This window comes from Neopsephotus bourkii, unplaced genomic scaffold (assembly GCF_033783945.1).
Source record: "Neopsephotus bourkii isolate Nb327-2 ecotype Australia unplaced genomic scaffold, CSIRO-AGI_Nbou_v1 NB_196, whole genome shotgun sequence".
NCBI lineage: Eukaryota > Metazoa > Chordata > Aves > Psittaciformes > Psittacidae > Neopsephotus > Neopsephotus bourkii.
The window spans coordinates 6459489-6484828 of NW_026900709.1; the positions used below are offsets into that span (position 1 = coordinate 6459489).

General features: G+C 42.1%; 2 protein-coding genes across 3 annotated transcripts in view; one reads left to right on the forward strand and one right to left on the reverse strand.

Moving 5' to 3' along the window:
- Positions 1-24458, forward strand: part of DYTN (dystrotelin) — a 42228-nt gene extending 17770 nt beyond the window's left edge. Inside the window, exons 12-16 of one of the 2 annotated variants that reach the window (XM_061378422.1) lie at positions 459-529; positions 1893-2052; positions 3257-3728; positions 4274-4421; positions 23699-24458. In XM_061378422.1, the coding sequence (XP_061234406.1) occupies positions 459-529; positions 1893-2052; positions 3257-3728; positions 4274-4377 (807 nt within the window). In that variant the 3' untranslated portion in view covers positions 4378-4421; positions 23699-24458. Of the gene's footprint in view, positions 1-458; positions 530-1892; positions 2053-3256; positions 3745-4273; positions 5431-23698 lie in introns of those variants that run through there. The other variant, XM_061378412.1, reaches the window with a different exon arrangement.
- On the reverse strand, positions 8479-14123 carry FAM237A (family with sequence similarity 237 member A). Its single transcript, XM_061375730.1, has 2 exons — positions 13465-14123; positions 8479-9319 (listed from the first exon to the last, which is right to left on the reverse strand). Exons 1-2 carry the CDS (start codon positions 13871-13873, stop codon positions 9180-9182), a joined length of 549 nt encoding a protein of 182 aa, XP_061231714.1. The 5' UTR covers positions 13874-14123; the 3' UTR covers positions 8479-9179.
- Positions 24459-25340: the final 882 nt, after the last annotated feature.

Sequence of the window (25340 nt, forward strand, 5' to 3'; positions counted from 1 at the left end):
CATCTCATTCCTGACATGGGCAGGGACACTTCCCACTACACCAGGTTGCTCAAAGTACCATCCAACCTGGCCATGGACACTGCCAGGGATGGGGCAGCCAAAACTACTGTGTCCAGCCGGTTCAAGTGTCTCACTGCTCAAATCAGAATATTCCATTTAGCGGAAATTCCACGGAATGAGGGTTTTGTTTTAACATAAAACAAAGCAAGTTCTCATACACTTAGAATTCATCACAGGGCAATAAATTTGCTTTATAGAGTAAATATTGCAATCAGTTCTAATAGCCATTAGAAATTCTTTAGTGCATCAGATGACTGCAATCAGTTAAATAAAAATTAGCTAATAAATCTGCCAGACACACCAAATTCCAAATTTGCCATGCCCTCTTGTATCAAAATCTGCATAGAAAATGAAATGTTATTGCTGATAAAGTTATGAACAGATACTTTTCTTTACAGGCAATAGCCTCTTTTGAAGCAGATGTGTTAAAAATGCACGAATCCATTAGAAGTATTCGTAATGACAGCAGGTAGGTAAATGCAGTAGTATGATGACTGAATCTACTCTATTTCCTACAATATGTTCAGTTCCCTCTGTTCCTGTTTTGTTTCTTTTTCATGAGTCAATGTACAATTATTGCTCCAAATTCACCCAAGGGCACCCCAAGACTAGACCAAAACAATTGTATTTTCATTGTAAGTCTGTATCTTTACACCACTCTATTCTCACATGAGAAGACAAAGAGATATGACAAAGATCTTCAGCTTTCATTTAGATTAGCACTAGTTGATAGGATATCTGGGAAGCCTGCTCCTGAAACACTGCAGCACCCTCTGACCCAGAGCTTATCATATAACTGGGTGAATGAATCACATTACTCATGGGAAACTCTTTGTTCTTTTTTCTGGACTAACTTCCAGCATTTACGTGCCTGTTCACAGAACTGGGCTCTGAGTTAGTTGAAGGTAGTCACCATATTACAGTAAAGACCCATTAAATGCTGTTCTAAGGTACCACTGTAATACTAATTTTAATTTTAAAAGGTTTGGCTTGCATAATTCCAGTGAAATTGATGTGGCTTTTGTCTGTGGCCAGCACATACCCAAAAGGAAGTGAATCAGGTGAACTTCTGTGTGTAACTAAACAAATGAGATAAATTTTTCAGCTGTGCGTTGTGAAGTAGCTGGTTTAGTACTACAATGTCATCAAGCTTTTCTGTCAGTCTCCACCTTAGCTGTGGGGAAAACAAAACTGTATTCCAACTCAGACTTCTGAGAGAAATCCCAACTCTAGAGCAGAGATTTGTGTGGTATTTTTGTCAGACTGTGCTCCAAGTAAGTAATTATTTCTAAATCTTCTGTGGTGTGTGGGGGAGGGTGGCACTTCTCACTGCAAACATCACAGGATCTTTTCAAGGACAAGTGGCCTATGCAGGAACTATTCATATCATCAAACAAGCTGCACAGAAGGAACTCAGGCAAAGGGACAGAGGCTGCTTTTACTCCTTTGCTGCCCAGGTGGAAATGATGGGAATCTTCCAGGTTGGGGAGTTGCCATAAGTGGTTTGCTTTTAGACAGAGGGACTGCTATAATGTCTCTCCTGTTGCAACCACCCTTATGGGAAAAGTAAAACCCCAAGATGCAAGGCCCAGTCCTGGCTATAGCTCCGCTCAGTTCACATCTTTCCTCATCTAAAACACTCCTGTTGTTGCTAATTCCATGGCTACAGCCCAATTCCTATAATACTGGCCTCTAACTCCAAGGCTGACAAAATTTCCTGAACTGACAAATAGGAGAAAGCTTGTGCTACAGTGTTTGCTCTTTTCCATGACTACATGTGTTTGTGTGTGTGAGATCTAGCAAAATTCCCACCCTCCTGTGTCCCTTGGCAGGTACATGAAGAAGCAGTTCAACAAGTGGAAGGGCAAAATGCAATTTCTTCACAACTGTCAGGAAGACAAAAGCTGCAAAATAGAGGCAAAGCTCCAAAGCCTGAGAGCAAGCCATGAAAACCTACAAATGAAGTTGCAGCAAATGAAGCAAGAAGTAAAGGTATAGTGATAAATAAAGCAAAAATATTCATAGCTATGGGCAATTACTGAGCACTAACTACTCCTTCTGCTGCAAACCAGCAGTCTTGATACTATTTTGTGCACCTTCCACTTGTCTGCTTAGGGTCTTGCCTTCAGAGGAAGCAATTAGGCTCTCTGAAGCAAGGATTTACTTGTCATTTTGTATATATTTAGCATCAGGCACATACCAATATCTGGGATATTTAGATACTACGGCAGTTAAAATAATGCGAGGATATTCCAGTATAGTAAGAAGATGAGTGAGAAAATGGTTTCCAACAGAAATGTTATATACTTCATTGCAGTCTTTTCTTTAGAGAAGAGTTCTGTGTTGGCACTGAATAAATAAAATACTTTTTACTCAAACAGAAAGTGTTTTATTTCCTTTAAATTGTATTGATTCTTGTTTATTTAAGATCTCTCTGAGGTTCTAAAAAGGTCCTTATTTCACAGGGAATGCATACATGTTTGCCACCTGCAGCATGTTTGTAGCATTTTCTTCAATGCTACTTTTCATGTGTTTTTCAAGGATGGCCAAATACAGAGAAAAGCCAGATGCATCTGCACTGTACACTTGGCCAGCTTTCTAGCACTTGCACATGGAGTCCAGTATGACCTGGCATGTCATAAGGTTCCATGTGCATGCTGTGACACTGACCTGTCCACAGTTTGCAGGACTGGCTCCACACATGAAGTTGTGTCCAGTACATGCACAGTAGGCTCAGTGATCCCAGTTACACCAGACTCGGTGTTCATGCAGTGGATGGTATTTGCCATCATAGTTCTGTCTAGAAGATTCAAGTACAATGGTGGCACTGACAACCAACCTAGTTTTGGAATTCTGAATGTTAACAGGTGTGAGGTGTTTGATATGTGTTAAATATACATATATTTTTTTCACTTAATGCAATTCTTCTAGAAGAATTTTCCTGCAATTTTACTCTTGAAATGTTATTATTCTCACTTTTTCAATGGCATTAAAGCATATAATGTCTTCACATTGAAATTGTGGAAAAAATGGCCACAAACAAATTTTATTTTATTGCAGGATAATATTTTATTCATGAAAAGAATTGCTTTAGCTCACAAGACCTGAAATTATTTTCTTACCTATTTTAGTACTGTCAGCAAGTTAAACTATCAATGATTTTCATGATGTAGGTTCTATGTATTGTCTGTTGTAGGCAATGTTCCAGTCATCAGAGCATCCTTTTGTACAGTGTCAATACATGATGCCAAGAAGTCCTCAAGTCCTGCTGGAAAGGACACTGCAGGGTGGATTGAATCCTGCCCAAATAAGGCCTAATCCCAGAACATGTGCAGACTGGAAATCTTTGAATCCCTCCAACTCTGCAAATAGAATGCAGCTTTTACAGACACCTGAAGTTCCTACTGCAGTGGACTTCATCTTCTCAGAAGACTCACTGGAGTCAGCATCCCTGCAGAGCAACAGACCTCGGAATAAAAAAGCAAAAGAGAATCAAACACATATGCCTGAATTGACAAAAAATTCCCACAGGGGCATCATGAGGAATACAGTTTTTACTCCCACTGCAGTGAAGATACCACCTGATGAGAAAGAAGCCAGTGAGGAAGTGGAACTGCAGCAGCTAGTGATGAAACTAAAGGATGCAGTGTCTCTCCAATCCCAAGCAGGTATAAGTTCTCCCAGGTATCTTCACACTGTCTTCACACCTTCATCCAGTTTATAATATAGTTCGTAATCATTTAACCCTCAGAGGAGACCCAGATTCTTGCCTTTGCCATTGTAGAAATATGCCAGCCCTATAGCATAAGGTAGAACATATTCCTGTAAGGTGAAATACAGCTCCTTATGTTGGACTAATTTGAAACAGGATGAGTCAAAGTGCATGAGAGGAAATCAGTCTTGGCAGTCAGTTAAGGAGCAAACTTACAGTTGAGGGCACTGGAGGTCTTCTCTTTTGCCCCTTCTGACCCTGTAACTATGAATTTAGTCTCTGGCAGACTTCCAGCAGTACAAAATCCCTTTGTAGGATCAATGGTCTTGCTTAGAGCTTTGTTCAACGGTCAAGATGTCTCACTTTTGATAAATGAGGATGTAAAAGAAAGAACGATGGCAAAAACTGCTGTTTCTAAAAAATTAGAAATTTACAGAATTTTTTAGGGCTCTGACAGCACCTAAATGGTCTGAAAGTCTAAAAATCTGTTCTACTTTTCAGCTCAACAGTCTGTTTTGCAGCAGGAATTCTTCTCTACAGCTGAACATGTTAGCAGATCCTTTTCTGACCTCATCAACCAAGTGATTTCACCAGCTTGTAAATGACGGAAACTACCACTTGCCCTTACAGCTCTACTGAACTATTGAAGGTAATTGATGCCATATCAGAGTTTTAAAAGTGTCTCAGATGTTTTGGTGTAATAACCCAACATAACAGACTTCTGCATTTACTGACTTCACCAGGGACCATAAATAGTGCTACAGAAAGACATTCTTATCACTATTGGTGGCTTCTGTTGGTGGCTTCCAGCTCCTGTGCAGTAGATGTTAGCCCAGCTGATAAAAATCAGCCTGTCTTCATTAACGTTACACAGGCTTTAACAACTGTCCTGCTATGTCTTCTCTTCTTAGTGCTGTATAATCCATAATGGCTTGTCTTTCAGGAACATATTTTTTTAATATATGTGAGTTCAGTTAACTGGTTTCAGTGATGTATTCGCTATCACATCATTGTTTCTTAGACTAAAGGAAGAAATTAGTTCTTAATTGTCAGACTTCCCAATATTTGATATTTACATAATCATATTTTCCCAAACTACTGCATTAAATGAAAATGTGCTTTGAACACTTAAAGTAATTTAATTGGTTTAGAAGAGGCTTTCCATTACTGATTAACTTGCATATCTAGGACAACCTTGGAATAGAATGCTTAATTTTCCACACAGATTTTCCTGGTCTTGTATTTTTCAGAATTAATTATAATGACCAAGATAAAGGGACAGACTGACTTATTAAAATGGCTAGAAATCTTGTTTCCTGTTGGTAGCACCTCAGCCACCTTCTTGAAAGACCTGACCCTGTGGTAGTGATAGCAATGAACCTTCCTGGTTCTTTCTGCTAGTTTTGTTCACAGGAGGCCTTAATTACATGTACTGCAAACACCCAAGAATTACAGCAACAAATAACGGTATTCAACTGGAAGCTGACAAGTAGCTTGTCTCTAGCAAAGGAAGTGTGACGTGGCTCAAAAGTAGAGAAACTAACTGAGGGGGAGGACCCCACAATACATATAGGGATGAGGTCCCTAGAAAGTGGATACTTGTATTATCACAAACAGAATATAGTGTGAGATAGAGGCTTAGTAGCTTTTGCAATATACCAGTGACAAGAGATACAACAAAGAACTTCTGATAATGGGAAAATATCCATCAGCTTCTGTTGAGACTTTGAGTTTCCTTCAAGCGTCAGTGCATGTGGATTAGAATCAGCTGGAAACAGTGATAGCTAACAAATACTGGTTTGGTCTGATGCAACACATACTAGGTCTCGAGCACAAAATCTTACAAACAGATATTCCTGAACCACCATGAACTCTTACTTCATGGCAGCACATAAAGACTCAAGGAAGTGCTTTTCCATCCTAATAAGCAGCTGTTTAACTACCAGGTCCTTACAAGCTGAAAGGGACAAAATCCCAAGGCTGTTATTTTGTTGCTACTCAGTTCAGCTGGCAACAGAGCAACTTCAGACATGTTCATTCCATTGTTCTTCTGGCACATGCAGACTGAAGAACAATAAGCCAGGAACTGTATCTTCAAAAGCAGTCCTAGCACACCCCAAGATCTGCTAATGAAGTTTAAAGGGAAAAGTGGTAGGAAGTGATATCCTGTCTTTAGACACAGAGACATTTTTAATTATTCCTGTACATCAAATCTGCTTGCATCTCACACTCACAGCACTTTTAGTTCCCTTAACACAGCCACTCTAGAAGGTCTCAATTTATAGTGAGTAAATCAGTAGCAAATATAGAATCATAGAATAGTTAGGGTTGGAAAGGACCTCAAGATCATCAAGTTCCAACCCCCCTGCCATGGGCAGGGACACCTCGCTCTAAACCATATTACCCAAGGCCTCATCCAACCTGGCCTTGAACACTGCCAGGGATGAAGCATTCACAACCTCCCTGGACAACCTATTCCAGTGCCTCACCACCCTAACAGGAAAGAATTTCCTCCTTATATCCAATCTAAACTTCCCCTGTTTAAGTTTTAACCCATTACCCCTTGTCCTATCACTACAGTCCCTAATGAAGAGTCCCTCCCCAGCATCCCTATAGGCCCCCTTCAGACTCTGGAAGGCTGCTATGAGGTCTCCTGGTTGTGTTTTAATGCCAGAATTGTTGAGACCTGGATAAAAGCAAGCAAGACCTAAATTATAAAATAGAATTATGCTCTGAGACCTTCAGAGAGAAGAAATTCCCTGAGGTAGGCGTTCCTTCAGGAACTTTATCACTTACAGGTTTACATGTCATTAGTTGCATCCCTTTTTTATTTCAGGACAATTAATAACACAGATTATCTCCTTTATGTCAGCAATTTTCAAATGTTCAATGGGGAACCTATGTGTGATCTATGCTAGAGTTTCATCTGTTTTTTCAGTCTTTCCTCTATGTGCTAATCCTTTTCTGCTCATTTCCCCAAAGGGTGCTACAGCCTGTTAATTAAGAAGCCTGCAGAAGTAGAGAAGTGTTGCAAATTTGTTTAAACTAAACATCACTTGGGCCCATAGTGGCATTTCACCATTTCTGTTGTTATCTGAAGGGAACAGGAAAGCTGCCAGCGGCCCTTCCCTGGGTGATCCTGTTGTTACAGGAAGGATGTATCTAAAGTGGAAGTACTAGCCTGTTACAAGGGGCCCTTTCGGAGAGCATCTAAGATAAACAGTACCTGTTCAGATAATGTTTGGTTTCAGCTTTTCTAGAGCTTGAGAGCACATGGGAACAGGTAACATCTGGTTTACTACAATACCAATCCTATTTGCATGAGGCATCCACCCCTGAAGTTCTTTGTTAGTTGCTGGTCTTAATAGCTGCAGGGACTGTGGGTGAAGACTGTGTCTCATATATTAATACAAAGTTGTGCACAATGGGGCTTTAAGATATATAATTTAGATTAATTAACAACAGTAAGAGTGAGGATATCTGCTGTAACACTGCTCTCACCTCCGACATGGTAGCAGAGCACTCTTGTAGGTGATGGCTGCAGGCAGAGGCAGCTGGGAGAATGTTGCAGTGTACTGAACTGTGTGTTCCGTGTTCATCCTGCTTTAGTGTTCCGTCCTCTCTCGAACATTTAAATGATTTGTTACATGGTTAACTGTCGTGGTTTAAGCCCAGCCAGCAATGCAGAACCACACAGCAGTTAGCTCACTCCCCCTTTTGCTCCCCCGGCTCCCAGAGGGATGGGGAGGAGAATCGAAAGAATGTAACCCCCATGAGTTGAGATAGGAACAGTCTAGTAACTGAGGTATAGCACAAAACCACTGCTGCTACTACCAATAATAATCATGGTAAGGGAAATAACAGGGAGGAGAATACAACTGCTCACCACCTGCCGACCGATACCCAGCCCAACCAAGCAGTGATCTCGCCCTTCGGGGTAACTGCCCTCAGTTTACATCCTGGGCATGATGTGCTATGGTATGGAATACCTCTTTGGTTAGTTTGGGTCAGGTGTCCTGTCTCTGCTTCCTCCTGGCTTCCCCTCCTCCCTGGCAGAGCATGAGACTCAGAAAGTCCTTGGTCAGAGTAAACCTTACTGAGCAGCAACTGAAAACATTGGTGTTATCAGCACTGTTCCCAGGCTCCAAGTCAAAACCACAGCACTGCACCAGCTAAGAGAAAAAAAATGACGGCTACTGCTGAACCCAGAACATTAAGTACAAATTCTATGCCACTGAAGATGATAACCCTCTTACAGTTTTCTTGCTGATTCTGTAAGATTAGGATTTCATCTAATGGAACTGTTTCGTTTTATTTTATTTTATTTTATTCAGGCCCAGTAACTGTTTTAAGATTTCATTTACATACTGTGCTACTTGAACCTATTTCTGCAAGTTGATGAACAATCAGCAAATCACTTTTTCTTTGGGCATTTTGGAAAAAAAAAGAACACCAAACCAAAAAAACCCCAAAAACATAAAAACCCCCAAACCAAACAAACCAAATATTGCCACATGCTCCAGGAAAGCAACTTTGAATTAACAACTGAATGTAGGTGCCCTGGAAAGCTTAATTTTGTAGTTGCATTCAGCCACCCAGGCTATGGAAATATTTCATCAAAGCATCAAATGTAACCTGCCCAAAGCTATGTTGCATCAGTTTAATATCAGACTGCCTATTAGAGTTCTCAGTAACAGTCACAGAGGAAACTGATTTGTCTACAAGGAAGTTGCAAATTAAAAAAGATGCAAATTCAAGTTATGCATGAGAATTCTTTTAATTAAACACTTTAAGTGATGTTTTTAGTAACTAAAATTTAGGGAAAATACTGTAAAAAAAAACACAAAGCACACAGAGAAGCTGCTGGTAAAACCTGTTAACACTTTTACTAGAAAACCAGAACCATCTTTTTAAGGTGTTTTTAATATAAAAATATGTACTACTTTTCCTTAGTAGGATGATGTTTTTCAGCAGTGGTTGCTTTGTACAAGCTTACAGCTATGCATACAGTAAAACATCACCATCTTGACTCTAATCCTGTTTTGGAGCCAGTGGAGGTTTTTGGCAACTTCCTGCTCTGCTTGTCTATATTTTATTGAAGGATCAGTTATTTCCTGTTTTGGCACCCAAAGGACAATAGTTTGGATAGGTCACATGCATTACAAAAGGCCTCATATACACAGATTAAAGTAGGCAACTGCTTATAAATCATGCAGTTTATTAAGGAGTCTGAATTCATAAGCAATTAAAAAACCCCACAAGTCCAAGTTAATCAGAAATACAGTGCTCATAGTTACAGGCCTTCTTCCAGCATATAAATTGACATCAATGAGGATTAAAATGCAAAAAGCAAATAAAGAGAAGTAGCTTAAACATATACACAAATCAAGATCTTGGACTAAATGTGTCATTTCCTCTTTTTTCCTAGCTCTCCAGTGATTCTTCCAAGTAATGTAGATATGCTCTTATGCATGTGGATACTTATTAAATCTTCAAACAAGTCTTTCTTCTTCAGAACTTGTGACCTCTGAATATGAGGAAATATCCCTGAAAAATTACATGAAAATGCATATAAGTAATCAGTTTCCAAACAGTAAAGAGCAGCTCAATACTCAGTTTCCTACATCCATGTTTTCTCCATCTTTAGCTGCTGGTCCCTATTTCATCAGCACTGCCCCCAGACCCCTTGTTTTGGTGATAGCCATGTCCCTCCATTTGCAAGTTGCCTTTTAGTGACAAATTACTTTGATCTTTTCCCCCAGCATAGACCTTTTCCTTCAGTGTTCCTATAAAATTCTTCCATTTGTAATTAGCAGAGTCTAAGCACTTGAGCCTGGTCACAGCCTTACTGACTGGGTGGCTTGTCATCAACCTCCCTGCACAGTGCATGAGATCTCTCACATTGTTTAGTAGCGCATATGTTTTTTCCTTGAGAAACCATGGGGCATTTTCTTTGCAATGATCTCAAAAGCCCACAGTTGGCTTTATTTCTTTTACACACATTTGTCTTCTTAAAGACTGTTTAACACAGTATCTGTTTATTTACCAGACTTCAAATGCGTAATACAACAGCCTTTGTCCCACTACCCTCCCTTGCACCTGATCTGAGATGTTGACCTAAGCCGCATTACTGGCACCTGTGAGGGAGGTGTGTACAGCTGCAGCCACTCTGAGTAGCAGGGTAGTAGAGGTACTGCTGATGAGGAGAACGGAGGTAGAAAAGAGGTGAGGAGGGGGTTGTGTTTTTGTTTTTCAAGTGTTTATGGAGAGGATGTGCTACATGGCTTCTTGAAATGAGACTTCTGGTACAGCTGCTCTTTGGGAAAATTTGTTGTGAGTACAAAAGCTATATTCTTCTTGCGATTTTTAAGCCTGACAACTATAATGTATCTAACTAGTGTTGTAGTATGCTGGAAATGTTTTATGAAATGTGCTTTTTCATAGCATTCAGGTTTTGTTGGGGGAAAGGGTTGAGTTACTAATGATGTCCTGGCAAGGTAATTGTAAAGGACTCTCCCTACTTGTCTCAGTTTAAAGCTGACTAACACTATGAGATATTTGAGGAAGTTGAAATGCTGCTGGTTAAGTAAGATTTTATCTGGATGGAGGTGGTTTGTCAGATAAGTCATATATGGCTGTTCTGATTTTGCTGTAATTTTAATAGGTTGTATAGAGTTTAAAGAGTATCTTGAGATCTGTTACTAACTACAGTCAGAAACCTGGTAAGACTAGAAAACAGTGTTTGAACCCCATAGTCTGGACTGGAGATACTTTTGTCATTGTCTTGGTGTACACTCAGACAGAATTGTTTTTTTCCTAGGAGGGTATTTTGTTCAGTACTACTGTGAAACTTTCACCAAGGCCTTCAGGAGGTTTTTGCTTGGAGCACTTCTGATTGCTGTGTATTGTTGGTTTTTGCTTGTTTGTTTGCTTGCTTGCTTGGTTTGGTTTTCCTTTTTCTTAGAAAAAGCTCAGTTCCTGATACTCAATTTTTACAATGTCTTCATGGGGTTTACCCTTCAGTTTTGAAACCTGGCATTAAAATAGTAACACCTTAACATCAATGTTACTGTGTCAATTGCACATCTGTTTTGCTTTTCCATTTCCATGATAGGTTTAAGGACTACAGTGAATGCAGCTTACAACTTGCTCCTGAGTTACGATCCTGTTTGCAACTAAAAAAAAAAACAAACCAAGCAAACAACCCCCCAAAACCCAAATAAAAAAAAAAACCAAAACAACATAAAATAAATACTTAAAAGGAATAAGATTTAAAATTTCAGTATGGAGCAATAAAGATGTTATCAGTGGTTGCAAAACTAACGGTATAAAGCAAAAGAAATCTTGCTTTGTTGCTTGACTTCTAAAACAAGCCTACTGACAGCTATTTGTACCCATCCATGTAGATGTGAAGTACAGAAGGTTGTTCAAATGCTGTTAGTGCTGCTCTTTGGGCTAAGAAAACAGGCTTGTATATCTCTTTACACATAAGAAGCAGTAGCTCTATTCCTCCTAATTTCTAGGATGCGATTTCTATCTGCAATTATGAACAACTGATTTCTGTTTTCACTGGTGAAACAAGGCAGTAAGATCAAGAGTTACCAAAATTAAACCAGCTGGCTTTGTTCAAAAACTGGGAGACTTGGATAAGAGGTTCGATAGCTCCTCCAAAAAATAAAAATTAGGTGGTCACTGTTATAAGGTGCCTGCTATTCACTGATGTTCATCAATTGTACAGAGAAACCAGATTAACTGATTACGGCTTACAAAACAAGGAGGTAAAGAAATAGAGAAGGGGAGGGATCCTTGTTTGTCTTAGAGTGTGAATGCCTAGTAGCGCTTAAAATCTGTTTAGGAGTAAAAAGTCAGTATTAATCACAAACCCCATAATTTGATTTTTCAAAATACGTCAGACTGTTACTCTTAATCTCAACTGGAGCAAAAGCTCTGTTTAGGAAAATCACAGTGTGATATAGACATGAAGAGCCAGATGTAAACAAAAGGCTAAAGATCAATTTAGTGATATTCAGAGCTGCAATCCTGAAAACAAAAATTTATCTGGTGCTTTAGCCTGGTGAACATCTTGCTTTTTGATAGTACTACTACCTCATGTTTCTAAAGCTGTATGTTGTTTGCATTCAAAAGTGCATCACTCTGGTTAGGAGTGAGCAACTTGCTACCTTTGTGATGCCTAAGGCCACTTGGGAACCAGAAGGGGGTTCTGTGCTGTTTGCTGTCAGTGTATCTCAATTCAGTCAAGATTGTAGAGCTATGTGATGGCTCAGATTCTTTGCAGAGCAGGATACGATCCACTCTTTGCTTTTAAAATGCAGGTAGTGGTGGTCTGACTTAGAGTTTAGAAATTGTCCCTATGTGTGTGAGGAGTTCTTCATTCTAAGGGGATTGATTCAAACACAGCTATCTTCTGGCTTAATGGCTAAAATACTCTCTGTAGGTAATGGGGGTAAAGGACCTCTTAATCCTGTCTATCAAATCCTCTTTCATTACACAAAACATCTTAAGGTTTGTGGGCAAGAATTGGACTGTCCAGTGGTATAGTGTCCCTGAGTCAGAAGAATTCTGAGTTCAAGTCCCTTTTTTAGAGAGACTGTAATGGGTAGCTGCCCAGAGAGGTTCTTCATTCTTCCACAGACATTCCCTCCAGACATATTGATAACTAACACACTGATCTAGGAAGCAGAGTTAAGGGTCTGAATCCATTAAAGTGAAATGGCAGTTCTGCCTTGTCACTGTGGGCCCAATTCACTACACTGTTGGTGATGGCAGCAGCATTTCTACCCTTCCATCAGCTTATAGCACCTGCCCCTTCTGAAAGTGGACATTCTCAAGGGAAGGATACATCTCTTGACAGCAGAATCAGAACTGAAGCCTTATAAGGGACTGAGATTTAGGAAAAGCTATGCTGTATCTTTCTACTGGGAATGAGGAGGCTAATTGATATGATACCTGTTGCAGATCCTGCTGTGAGGTGCTAGCTGTCACCTTACTGCATATGGAAACACCTAGTTTAAGCCTGGGGATTTTGCTCTGGGGCTGGGAACCTGGAGGCTAGGAATTGCATCTTTTAGTGTCGTAGATAGTGTTCTTCCTCGTGAAGCTGTAGCTGTGTCTGAAAGCCTGCACATGTCTGAGTCCTAGGTCTGTATGCTGGGCAAAATCGCCAGTATGGAAATACCTAGTGGATGACTACTAGATGGCAAGTAAACAACCTTGCTTTTCTTCTGAAAGACTGCCACTCTCCCCAGCAGTGTCAGTGCAACACAATCCTGGGGTAATGCACCTCTTGGAATGAAGAATTCGGAGCTAGCTTGTCCATGGTGCAATAGTGGTAAAAATGCTGGTGTATAGGAGTATGTTTGTATATTCAGTTGCTGAGCTGTTTTCTTTGTTTGAATCCTCCTATGTTTCACTTTCTGCTGCCCTTTCTCCCCCCACCAAACTGAATCTTAAAAGCTATCATTAGAGTACAGGTTGTCTGGAGGTCAAATTTTTACTGAGATCAATTTAAACACAAAAATAGCTCTGTACTATTACTGTTGTACTGTTACTATTGTGCTGTTACTGAGAGGCTGTGCAGCATGTTCTCTATTTCTGTACTATTGCCACATACTGCTCTTCTTTCCTGCTAGACTAGTTATTGCCCATGAGACATGTTTTAAAGGAGTAGTAACCTTGGTTTCTCACTGTGAATTGAGAACGTAGACTTGCAATCTTCTGTTCAGCTTCTGCTAGCTGCCTTCTCCCTAGGCCATGGGTTCTGGAGAGCACACAGTCCACATAGATATCCCAGAAGAGCTGAGCCAGGTCCCAGAACAAAGCCCCATGTTTCAAGTTCTCTGATGATTTCAGAAAGATCATGAAGTCCCAAAAGCCACTGACAGAGTCAGAAATACGAGGCTTCCTCATCTCCAGTAAGACAGCTGAGGAGGATTCCCAACACTGGGGGTCTGCTCGCCCAAGAGCTAGTGGATCAATTTGGCTATGGCAGAGGAAGGGTGTTACGCAGAACGCTCCCACAATTAGCAGAGAGTAGGTGAGTCTCATGTTGCAGTGGATTTTTCCACTGTTCCCAAGGTCCATAGTGCACTGAAATATAACAAAACCAAAAAGATGAAAAATTCCTCTCTGTTAGATGCAGGAACAAAGCCCTGGTACCTTACATTATATACATCATGTCAGATGTTGGCAATTACTTCTCTGCTCTTTAAAGATCTGTGTATGCTTTTTTGCATGTATGAATATAAATACTAAGTGGAGTTGCATTACTCTGTGCAGCAGAAGCATGTGTTAAAATTTGTTAAGCATCCTTAAATCCATCTGATGAGCTCTTTTATGTGGAACTTCTTCATGTAGAAGCTTTTTGTCCTTTCTTGATTTACAGGTCCCTAACCTTCTTCAGTAAAAAACCATTCCTTCTTGCAAAGAATTTAAGCCTTTAGGCAGTCTTGCTTTACTCAAGACTTTAAAATAGTCTGCAGATTCACATGCGTCTACATGATACTACATTTCTAATATGCATTTCTAATGTGTAACAGATTTGGGGGTGGGTTTTAGTGTAGCTCAAGGCATGTGGAGAACCTCCCATTTTTGGAAATCTACAACATCAGAGATCAGCTTTTAGGACAAACAATTCTGTTTAATGTGTGTGTTAATCTTGAGTGTTCATGCTTTTATGTGTTCGATTGTTGAAGGATGTTGACAGGGGAGAAGGTATCTCTCCTCATGAGCTCAAGTAAAAAATCAACTGGCTTTTTGTGTAGAAAGCTTCTTCCGTGAGTGGTCATCGAAAGCACAATAAATGTTTCCCTGCTCTATGAAGAAAAATATTGAAGACAGAATAAGTGTGTAGATGGATTGTGTGTGAAAAGTGGTCAAGCCCCTGCCAGTGTGCAAGCCCAGGGAGGGGTAAGTTGCTCATAGAACATATTTTGTGGTAGATCTAAAGTAGTCTTCAGAAATGTCAGTCCAGGCAGCAATATTCTTACCTAGCCCCTATGTGGCTACCTGGTCAGGTTCTGGGAACATTCAGGAGGTATTCAGACTTTACTCCCCAACTGCTTGCAGTCAGTTTTTAATCTGAGCTGGGATCTCATGAGGAGAACGGGCTTGACAGCCTTGCATCTGAACCTTGAAGCTGATGAATAAAAGAGGGGTGGCACACTCTTCACACACTGATCTGCTTACTGGTATGTCACCTATGATGGTGGTGGTAGTGATAAGGTTGCCCCCATGCTGCTCCCAAGATCTCCAGAAGCATTGCTCTTCTGTACCATAGTGCACAAGGCAGGTTTTGATTGCTTTCTCTGAAGCAAAATTGAAGACATCCTGTGAGTCAATGCTTCATTCTTACTTATTTGTTCGTTGGAGCCTTTCCACTGTGCAGCATACACCTGGGCATATATGCTATGCAATTTGCGTGTACTTATCTGTTTACTGAGACATTTTTGAGGAACATAGAATCATAGAATAGTTTTGGTAGGAAGGGACCTTCAGAGGTCATCTAGTCCAAACACCCTACAATGAGCAGGGACAGCTTCAACTAGATTAGGTTGCACAGAAATATATCCAGCCTGGCCTTGAGCACGCATTCAAGCAAATACAGTCTTAAAGTCTAAACAAGTTCTCACTTGGTGTGAAATTGCTTATAAAGAGACAGGAAATCCACCCAGCCATAATTAACTTTGTTTATCAACCTTCTAGTTTTCAAAGCAGTTTAGCAATCTCAGATATGACCATGGGGAGGAAACATTCCCCCCCCCCAAAAAAAAAGATAAAATCACCAACAGAGAGTTCAAAGGAGTAATACTAAAACTGGCTTTTAAGCATGTCACTTGAAGAAGGGCCATCTATATTGCACTGGTTACGAACTGAATAGGTTGCTTTGCTTTCTCTGCTGCTTCCACACCCCACCAACCTTCCCCAGCCCCTTTGGAAACTGTAAGATACAAAAGTACGGCAAGGGTAAAGGGTTATAGACTTGTCAGATGTGTGAGCAAAGGGACTGCCCTGGGCAGGGAGCCCACAGGATGTTAATGCAATGGTGGATGTCATTTCAGGTGTGTTGTCAATGGCATTGGTCAGGGCCAGTAGTCAAGACCATTAGTTCTTATGGTCTGGTCTAACCCTGCAGCATTTTGCTCTTAGTCTTCTACAAAGTTCAGTTTTTTAGATGGCTGAGAGCTGAAGGGATGTTCAGGGAATGTCAGTTTTCATTGATCTCTTACCTGACCTTGTGGTAAATGCTTCCAGCAGTTCTCCCCCCTCCCCCTTCCAGTTTTTAGGTCTTTCTGTCCATAAATCGAAGTCTGTGTGTGTGCTATTGTCACTTGGCTCTGACTTTTCTTTTTTTCTTTTTTTTTTTCCCTCTTCTGGCAGTTTACCCCTCCTTTCCACTCCCCGTCACAAATAGCCCCTTACAATTGTAATAATCATTAAAAAGTTAATTAGCTCCTTAGCTGTCGCTGCTTTAAGTGGTTGTGGCTCTCGGCTGTGACTAGTCACTCCATCCTACCCCTGAGGAAGGCGAGCCCAGTCCCGCGGAGCAGGAGCGAGTGCCCGTCTCGGCGGCGAGCGCTGCTTGCGGAGCTCCCGCGGGCAGCTCCGCCAGTCCGGGACTCTGCTGGGCTCCCCGTCGGACCCCGCTCCTGGCCCGTCCCGTCCGCTCCGGCCCCAACCACCACCCCCCCCCGGCTCCTCAGCCCTTACCTCGGCGGTCCGGTGTGCAGGGCGGGCAGGGCAGGGCTCGGCTTTCCGCGCCCGCCGCCGCCGCGCTCCTTATGAACCCGGAGCGGGCAGCCCCTCTTAGTTTTTACGTCAGGGCTCGGGGAGAAGCCCCCACCCCCGGGCCGTGGCTCCCGGGTACCCGGCGCCCCCTCCTTCCCCTTGCGGAGCTAACCCTATGGAAGCGTGCTCGGCTCCTCTGCCCCGCCTGTCCGCTCCCCACGGACTCCGGCTCCTCTGCCCCGCCTGTCCGCTCCCCACGGACTCCTGCTCCCCTGGGGTCTAGCCTGGTGTGGGCTCCGACAGAGGGGAAGCCGTGCGCCGGAGCGGTGCAAGAGTAACAGACCTGGGCACTTGGCAAAGTGCAGCCCTCCCTGTGCCCCCTTTCCTAATAGTGCTGAATCGGGGGGAACAGGGGTAAAAGCGAGCCCCTACAGTACAGCTCATGTTGTCTGGACCTGGCTCAGCCCCCAGGCATCTTGCTTGCTGTGCTTGGCTGCTGGAGGTCCCTCACCACAGAGCAGGAGTCTGTGGCATAGCTAGGGCTGTTTGCTGGTTAGGGTTCAGCCTATACAGTAGCGGGTCCAGCTTTCCTGGGACCTGAAGCAGAGACACAGAGGAGAGTCCCAGAAGAAAGCCAGGAGAGGCAGTAACTGCAACAAGGGGGCTGAGCTGCTTGCTGCAGCTCAGTTCCACGGCTTTAGGTAAAGGAGAGCTACCTTGGAGGGCTGCACACCATCCCTCAGCAAAACAAAGAAAATAAGGTGGTCTAATATTGTGCTTTTTTCTCTGAGGTTCTTGGCTGCTTCCCCTCTCTGTTGCTGCCTCCTTGGAACAGCGGCAAAACCTCTGTACACGTTAGGGAAACAAGTCAAGCTAGCAGAGGAGTAGAAGGAAGCCACTGCTGAAAGGGTCATCTGCTACAGTGCAGAGAGAAGAGCCTGAGCTCAACTCTGCCTCAGACATACAACTCAGAGCCGGAGCTCTGGGAGCAGGTTACTAGCCAGTGCTGGCTTAACTTTTTTAACACTAGATATGTGAAGCAGTGGGGAGGGTGACCATTCTTTTTTCATAACTGTGTGTGCTCTGTAGGGCAGATCATGTAGCTCTGCAGCCAGTGCAGCTGTACCAGTTCATACCAGTCTTCTTTCAAGACTTTCACTGGCAGCTCCCTGATATCTTTGCACTTTGAACCATCATCCTTTCTCCATGAAGCACCTGTACTTCAGTAGCACCAGGCTTATCTTTGTTGAGATCAGTGAGGCCATCCTGGTTTGTACCAGCTGGAAAGCTGACTTGAAACACAGATTTTCGTTAGTGATATATGTCCTTGTAATTTTACATCTCTCTCTGCATCCTGTCCATGTAATTAGAGATGTATGTTCCTTTCCCAACCCACGATCTTACAATGAGTCTATGACAATAAACACTGTTCTTTCTTCTCCTGATGCTTTATTTCCTTTTCTCCGTGAGCAATCTGTGTGAAAATATATTCTGTGTAAGTAATGTTACTTTTGAACAGAAGTTAAAGGAACTTTTAGGGGGTGAGAGAACACCTGGCTAGAATCAACGTAGATAACTATGTAGAGAGAACATCTGGCTAGAATCTATGTAGATAACTATGTAGATAAGTCTGCCAAATTTGTACATGTTCCTGTTATTCCTGAAGAAGTGTGGGGTTGGTAAGGAGGTAATACTAAGCAGCAACTGCTGAAACAGGCTTTGTGAGGAACTGAAGAATGTCATGCCTTGCAAGAAGCCCTTGTGACATGGCAATGGGAAGCTTTGTGTCATGTAGGTTCTCCAGTGTTTCTCTTCTGCTATCAAATACAGGCTGTTCCAGTAGACTGCCCCCTCCCTGGTTCTAGTGCCAAAGTGATCTTTAAGCATTTTTGTTCAAGTTTGCTCTGTAGAAGCTGACTTTGGGCCTGTGAGCTATCTGGAGTCTCCTTGGGGTGTCAGTAGCCAGTGTGCTTCTCCTAGCCTCTGTGTTTGGTGTTGAACTTAGTGATGGAAAGAAGGAAAGTGTTCCTGTAAGGCATGGGTGTTGTCGTGTAAGCAACCTAAAGGAAGCTCCTGGGTAGAAAAGGCTCTGAGGCTGCTTGTGTTCATGGTTGGCCTGGGTGCAGGAAGCCAGATAGAGCAGGGGTGTTTTTTGCTGATGTTGCTGGAGCTTTAGAGTGTCACTCTAAGGGTTCTGCCCCATAAGGGCAGACCAAAAGGCTGCAACTTGGAAAAGGCAAAATGTTTCTTGTGAGTTGTTACATTTCTGCCAACCTGGAACCTTTCTGGAGTCATTGTTAAGATGTGAGTTAGCTTGAGTCCCCTTCTGAGGAGCATTTAATCTGATTTTTATATCAAGAGCATCATAGGTTTCATTCCACTCAGAATCCTTCTGGTAGAGCCAAGGGTGCTGAAGCAGGGGTCCTCGGAGAAATGAGAGTCACTGCTCAAGGGAAATACTGCTATAGATAAAGTACTCAGCTCCACAAATACTTCCTGAGCCTACTACAGTCTGTTCCCTCTGAACCAGAGCACTCATATTCTGTTTCTGGGAAAGAGGTTTTTGATAATTGGATTCATCACCTCAACCTCTGAGTGGAGAAGAAACATAGAAGGATTTGCGATCTCATTCAGTTCCGTGTACTCTCCCTCAGTAAAGCTTTCTGTGCCCTTTTTAGGCTATCAATAATCTTTCTTTCATTGTACTGCATGATGTGAACATTGGCTGTCAGGGGAATACATCTTCAGCAGGTCTCCATATCTTATGAATGAATTTAATTCAGATGGGCTGTAGGTCATATTCAGAGTCATTTGGAAAAGGATGTCTTTATCAAGAGAAGTTGATTCTTTAACTTGTAGATAGGAGAGAGATTTCAGATCATGTAATGCTACAGAAATGACATGATTTCTACTGGAAAAAAAAAAGTAAAAATAACATACAAGCTAGTGTTAAAATGATCAGGCTGTAGGAGAAGGGGATGCTGAGAGAAAACTAGGAGGCCATCTCGCTGGTAGTTGCATTTTGAATAAAGGCATAAACAACTCTGTGCAGAGTTATTTCCTTACTGCCTTTGCTCCTGCAAACCCTCTGATGTGGTTTAACATTAGCAGTTAATAAGCAATGGCTTATGATTGCTTGAGCTAAGTAAGCATTTGCAAATTTAAAACAAAACCTAAATTTAGCCCTGTCTGAGGGAGCACAATGTGTGATGGTGCCTGCAGCTTGCCTGTTACTGCCATAAGCAGCCACACCTGGATCCAGTATTGAGCTCTGTGAAGTGAGCTGCATGATGAGACACCTGGTTAAGCCTTAACCTAAAGCAAATGCTTTCAAGGCATATTCTTAGCTGAAAGTTTGTGTTTTACTAAATTGGTTTCCAAATTCTCAGCGATATGTGAATCGTGGTGAAGAGATGGCAAAGGCAAAAGGTGAGACTCTCAGAGGGAAGAGAACTCTTTTAGGTTTCAAACTCATGGTATGTGGCAGAGACTTGAATCTTCCTTCTTTTCATATTTTTTATTTTTTTTTTCCCCCTTCAAAATCCACAAAGGTAAAGTGGGGAATCAAACTCCTGGACTCCCATTTATATCTCTTAAAATTCTCTTTTAAGCAGGAGATTAAACTGCTTAAAATTGGCTCTCTGACAAATACACCTAAGAGCTTCTTGGAAACAAAACACTCATGCTTCATCCAAAGTCTGTGGGTATTTTTTTATTAATTTTTAAAATGATATTTAGAGGGCTTTGAGTCAAGACTCTGTGCTATACACCATCGGTGATGACCTGAAGCATCTCTGTGGACCTAGCAGACAAGACATGGGACAGGCAAAAGATGGGTATATTTCTGAGCCAGAAGCTGGTGTCCTGTGGACACCCTGGGATGTCTGTGGCCTGTGCCTGAGAAGTGGACTCAAGCTCCTGATGAGTTAGACAAACTTTGTGTTGCTCCTCTTCTGCTCTTTTTCCCTACCACAACATAATTGGTGGGGGTGTGTTGGGTGGGTTTTTGGGGTGGGGGTGGGTTTTGTTTGGGGGGGTTGGGGTGTTTTGTGTTTTTGGGGGTGTGGGTGGGGTTTTGTGGTGGGGGGTGGGTTGGGGGGTTTTTGGGTTTTGTGGGGTGGTGGGGTGGGGTGTGGTTTTTTGGGTTGTGGGTTTGTGTTTTTGGTGTTTGTTGGGGGGGTTGGTGTGTTTTTGGGTTTTTTTTGTGCTGTGATAATTCTGTGTCTTGTTGGTTTTCATGGAGTTTGAGACGTGTTGGTGAAAACAACCCTCTGGAGGTCTTGTGCTTGAAGCATAAGTCTGAACACTAGATCAAACTGGCTGTGTCTGGAATCCTAGTAGATCTTTTCTTTCCTACTATCTAGTTTGTTTCCTAATTTGGGCTATAGGCACCTATATGGCTCTTCCAAGAAGAATTTGGCTCTTTTTATCTTCACAGTTGTTTGAAAGGGAGTTATAGATGGTTCTTAGATCATATCTTTGCCACCTCTTTACCAGCTTCAGCATCTTGCCTTACAGTGTGGTAGTGCCTCTGACTTGTCACCTTCTTTGGCTAAACCTTGGTCAGGTATAAGTTGCAATATTCTAATATTTCTTTCCTGATGTATGCTTCATCTAGCTATTCCCCTCGCCTATAACTTAAAAAGGCATTGTTTTTATTGCTGTTAGCTCCTACTGCTTAACCTGCCTAGAATGTAAAGTCTAATCTCTTGATTAATTTTTAGGTGACTTGAATGTGCAGATTCTTGTGATGCTTAAGTTCGTAACACAGCTTGAGTTAGGGGCAAGTGTGTCTATTACTTGTCTGAATACCATTGGGTTTTACCAGTTGCTACTAACTGGTAACTGATGTGTACTCAGAGAAATGTGTGTACAGATCTTCACTGTGATCTGGTGCTGCAATCAGTATTTCATATAAGAAAACCAGGCCAAAGCTCATCTATATTTTTTTCCCCAGGATTTCTAGTTATTAAATTCTTGATGGCAAATCTGATGTTAGGTGATTGCTTGTGTGCCATGGCATGGGAGCCAAGCAGTTTGTTTGTTTCACCACTTGCCATCAAAGGGGTCATATTCCTGTTCTAGTTTTCCTACTGTGTGGCAGATCTCTAGATCTTGGCACTCAGAGGTTTAATTCTTATTGCTAGATCTGCTTGCCCTGTTTCAGCAGGGTATAGGGACCTTCCTTATTAAGATCTTTTGACTCACTGGTGTATATTTTGCTTTCGTGTAAATGGGTCAAGTGTGCATTCTTTTATCTCCACAGGCTTCTGTTTCTGCTAGAATTTGTGAGAAACTGCAGTTCTGTATTAGAAGAGATCTGTCTGTCTTTAATAAAAAGTTTTTTAATCTCTTCTTGCCTACTAGCTGTTGTATGTGAGTAATTCTGTTACTGTGGCCTATTTGAAGTGTTTTCTCAAGAGTAAGTTTAGGCGCCATTAGTCAGGTGTTTGAAGTGGCTTCATCATTGACACTTCTTTGTGAAAGAAGCAATGTTTCTTGTGACAAATGTGTTTAACACAAGCTTTGAAATGACATTTGGAGCAGCTATTTTACAAGTGACAACTAAGCAATGTTGGCTAGAAAATGAATATGTTTTGAAAATGTAATTTGGTGACATGGCACACTATGGTGTGTATGATGTTTGCACTATATGCACTATACATGCAAGTGATGTCTGCAAAGAATATGACTGTGAACCTTCCATATTTCTATCCAGGCCGACACATTCCAAGAAAATAATAAAATCTCCCAAACTGATTAATACAGTATACAAAAAGTTAACTCTGTGTCCTGTGGGCAGATTGTCTGACTTTAACCATCCAATGCAGTTTTTGGAGAGGTCTTGATTAATTCTGATGGCAGGCAGGCAATTCATATCCAGACAACTATTAGGTTTTTGAATGAAGGGACTTATTGCCATTTATGTGCTGCACTGTTAACTCTGTGCTCAAGAACAGTCATCAGTTCTTTCTGACATCTCCTGCACCCCCCCCTTCCTTGAGCACTAGAAGACAATAAAGGAAACCCTTCTCACCTTCAGGCACTCTAGTCAGAAGCAAGAGTCCCCCTGGGTATGTCATGGTTACAAGAGCAGTTCAGTGAAACATGCTTTCGTAAAACTGCCATTAACACCTATGAAAGGGAGCCTATTACAGGATCAATTTATCCCAGTGTCTTATAGCCAAATCTTCTGGGGAAGGAAAACACTTTCACAGTGTGTTCTTTATTGAAGGTGAGCAGGGTTGTAATGTGGTCTCCTACCTTTTCTTGCTCTAAGGGTGTGTGTTTCTTGCAGCCCTTGAGAGAAAAGGGTGTTTGAGTGTGCTTGCCTCAGGACAGCTCCTATGCCATTCCAGTGAGCCAGCCAGGAAATTGTGTCAGCCACTGTCGAACTCTCCCCACAGCAGCCAGGGCCTGACTCTGGGAGCCTGCACCTTCAGAGCTGAAGCTCTTTGGGGAAACTAGTCTGCAAGGAGAAACTGGAGGTGGTACAGCAAATCTAGGGCCAAAGAAATGTGTCACAGTAGGCTCTGCAGTGTAATGAGGATATTCTGTTTCCTGTGAAAGGAATGGCCCTGTGGGATCTTCAGCTTTCATTACTTAGCTGATCATTCTCAGGTAGTCCAGCAAACAGTCTGCTTTATGTTCTGCTACTAGTTTTGATCTAGGGTTCCTTGGCATTCATGAAGCACTTACATCCTGCTAAGCCAGAGGTGTGATGCCTTTATACATGCACTAGTACTACTGCAGTTGTCAGAGGGAAGTGGTTATTTCCATGCAAAATCTGCTGAGAAAAGTCAGTATGTTGTCATGCAGAACTTACTGCCAGGGAAATCTGCCTCCTTGAATGATTTTTCTAAGTGTAGTACAAGCTCTGCTATTTAGCATAGACTAGACAAACCCTGTACATTTTCAGTAAGGAACTGTGTGATAAAGGCAGATAGTGTTATTATTTTTTGAATATTTTAAATTTACTCAGTATTTTTTAATAGCTTAGACCACTCAGCCTTTGAAACTGCCATTTTTCTTTCACAAATGTACCCTTTGGAACCTGTTCACAAAGGAGATGATAAAAAGGTGACACTAGAGTGAAAATTCTGTGTAGTAGGTGTGTCTTTGAATTGGAGCTTCTGAGGAGACCAGTTTAAGAAGGTCCTTTCTCTCGTATTCTATTCTTAGGTGTACCTAAAGAGCAGCACATTTCATGAAGATCTATAATATTTTTAAATGCCTGTGTGCAGGGTTGTCTTAAATGTACAAACCAACCAGCTCTGCCTAAACCAGAGCTCCCTGGGCTAGGTGCTAAAGGTCACCTTGGGTTGAATAGGGCAGTTTCTGTCCTAGACATCTTATAGTTGAAGTGAAAATTACCCAGCCAAACCAAAGGAAGGAAAAGTGGGGCAAAATATAATGGGACCTGAATCTTCTCCCTACCTGCCCAGCCCTTTGATCCAACAGCATGCATTCGGGATGCTGCTATGTAACAGAATTGTTTCTTTCTTCCTGTGAATGAGGCAGTGTTAAGCCCTGAGTTCAGGGCCTCCTCAGTAGACAAAGGAGAACTTAAAAATCTGTAATTTCCTGAAGCTTTTCAGTGGATGGTGGAGGGCATGATAATAGTTCCAGTTTTCTTGGAACTGCTTTCTCATTGCACAGCAATGCTATTCTAGCATGCATTGTCTGTAAACTATGTTATTTTTAACAATCTCTGTAAGAGTAACTTCATAATGCAAGTCTTCCAATAGCAGTGAAGAGTTCAGATCTGCCTGAAAGGAAATAGGGGAGAAATGACAGACTCCAAAGCCAAAAGGCTTGCTTGTGCACTTTGCATCCATCCCATTTCATTGTTGTGCCCCCCTTACTTAGAACATGGTATGTTGACAGGGGAATAGGTCTGGAGAGGAAATGGATGGACAGAATATGTCAATAAATACATAAATATATGAATGGAGCATAGAGGCTTAGACTATAGTCCTTGTATTTTAAAAGTAACTTGAGCCTTCTTTTTGGAAGCATTCATGGAGACTGCTTAACACAACCATCAGCACTTCTACAGCAAGTTCTGTACAGTCATTCTCTAATTCTGTAGCTATTGGTATGTCCTGGAGCAAACTAGACTGCTATAAATTGTGTTTAGGGAAGAGGCCCTTATAGGGAAAAGAAACATCTCTGTTTACAGAAGCTGAAGAGGTGAGTGGAAGTACACCTTGTATGGCTGTACTAAGGCTAACGTTCAGGCTTTGGCAAAAGCACTTAGGTAAGTGCTATATCCAGTTGGAGCTTTAAGTGTCTGTAGTGCTGCTGCTATGCAGCACAGCCCACTGATGCTTTCCATTGACCTGGAAAGCAGGGTAGATGTTGTGCCAGCATGATCAGGGCTCTTCCTTCGGCTTGACAGCAAAAGGTGCCATTCAGCACAGCTCCTGGCACGGTTGTGCAAGGGTCCATAGGACATTGCTTATGGTGAGTCAAAGCTGCAGGGTCACAGCAAAATCAGTTGCTGTTGCTAGTGCCATTTATGCTGTGACCCCCTGGGTGAGGGGACTTCCACTGGAGCTGGTCTGTAGGTCTGTCACTAGCTGAGAGGGGAAGAGGGGGCTGTTTCCCTCTCAAGTAAGAAAATATCTCTGCTGTTACCAATCGTGTGAGTTATTTTGCTGTGTGGCAGCTCCACAAGGATCCAGGTCCTCTATTGCCTGGGTTAGACACTAAGAGTAGATCTGTTCAGTCTTCTGGACTACTTACTGAATGCTCCCTTCTGAGAACAGCAAAGCTTTCACCTACTGATAGAGTGTTTCCCTGTTCTGTGAATCCATAGCAT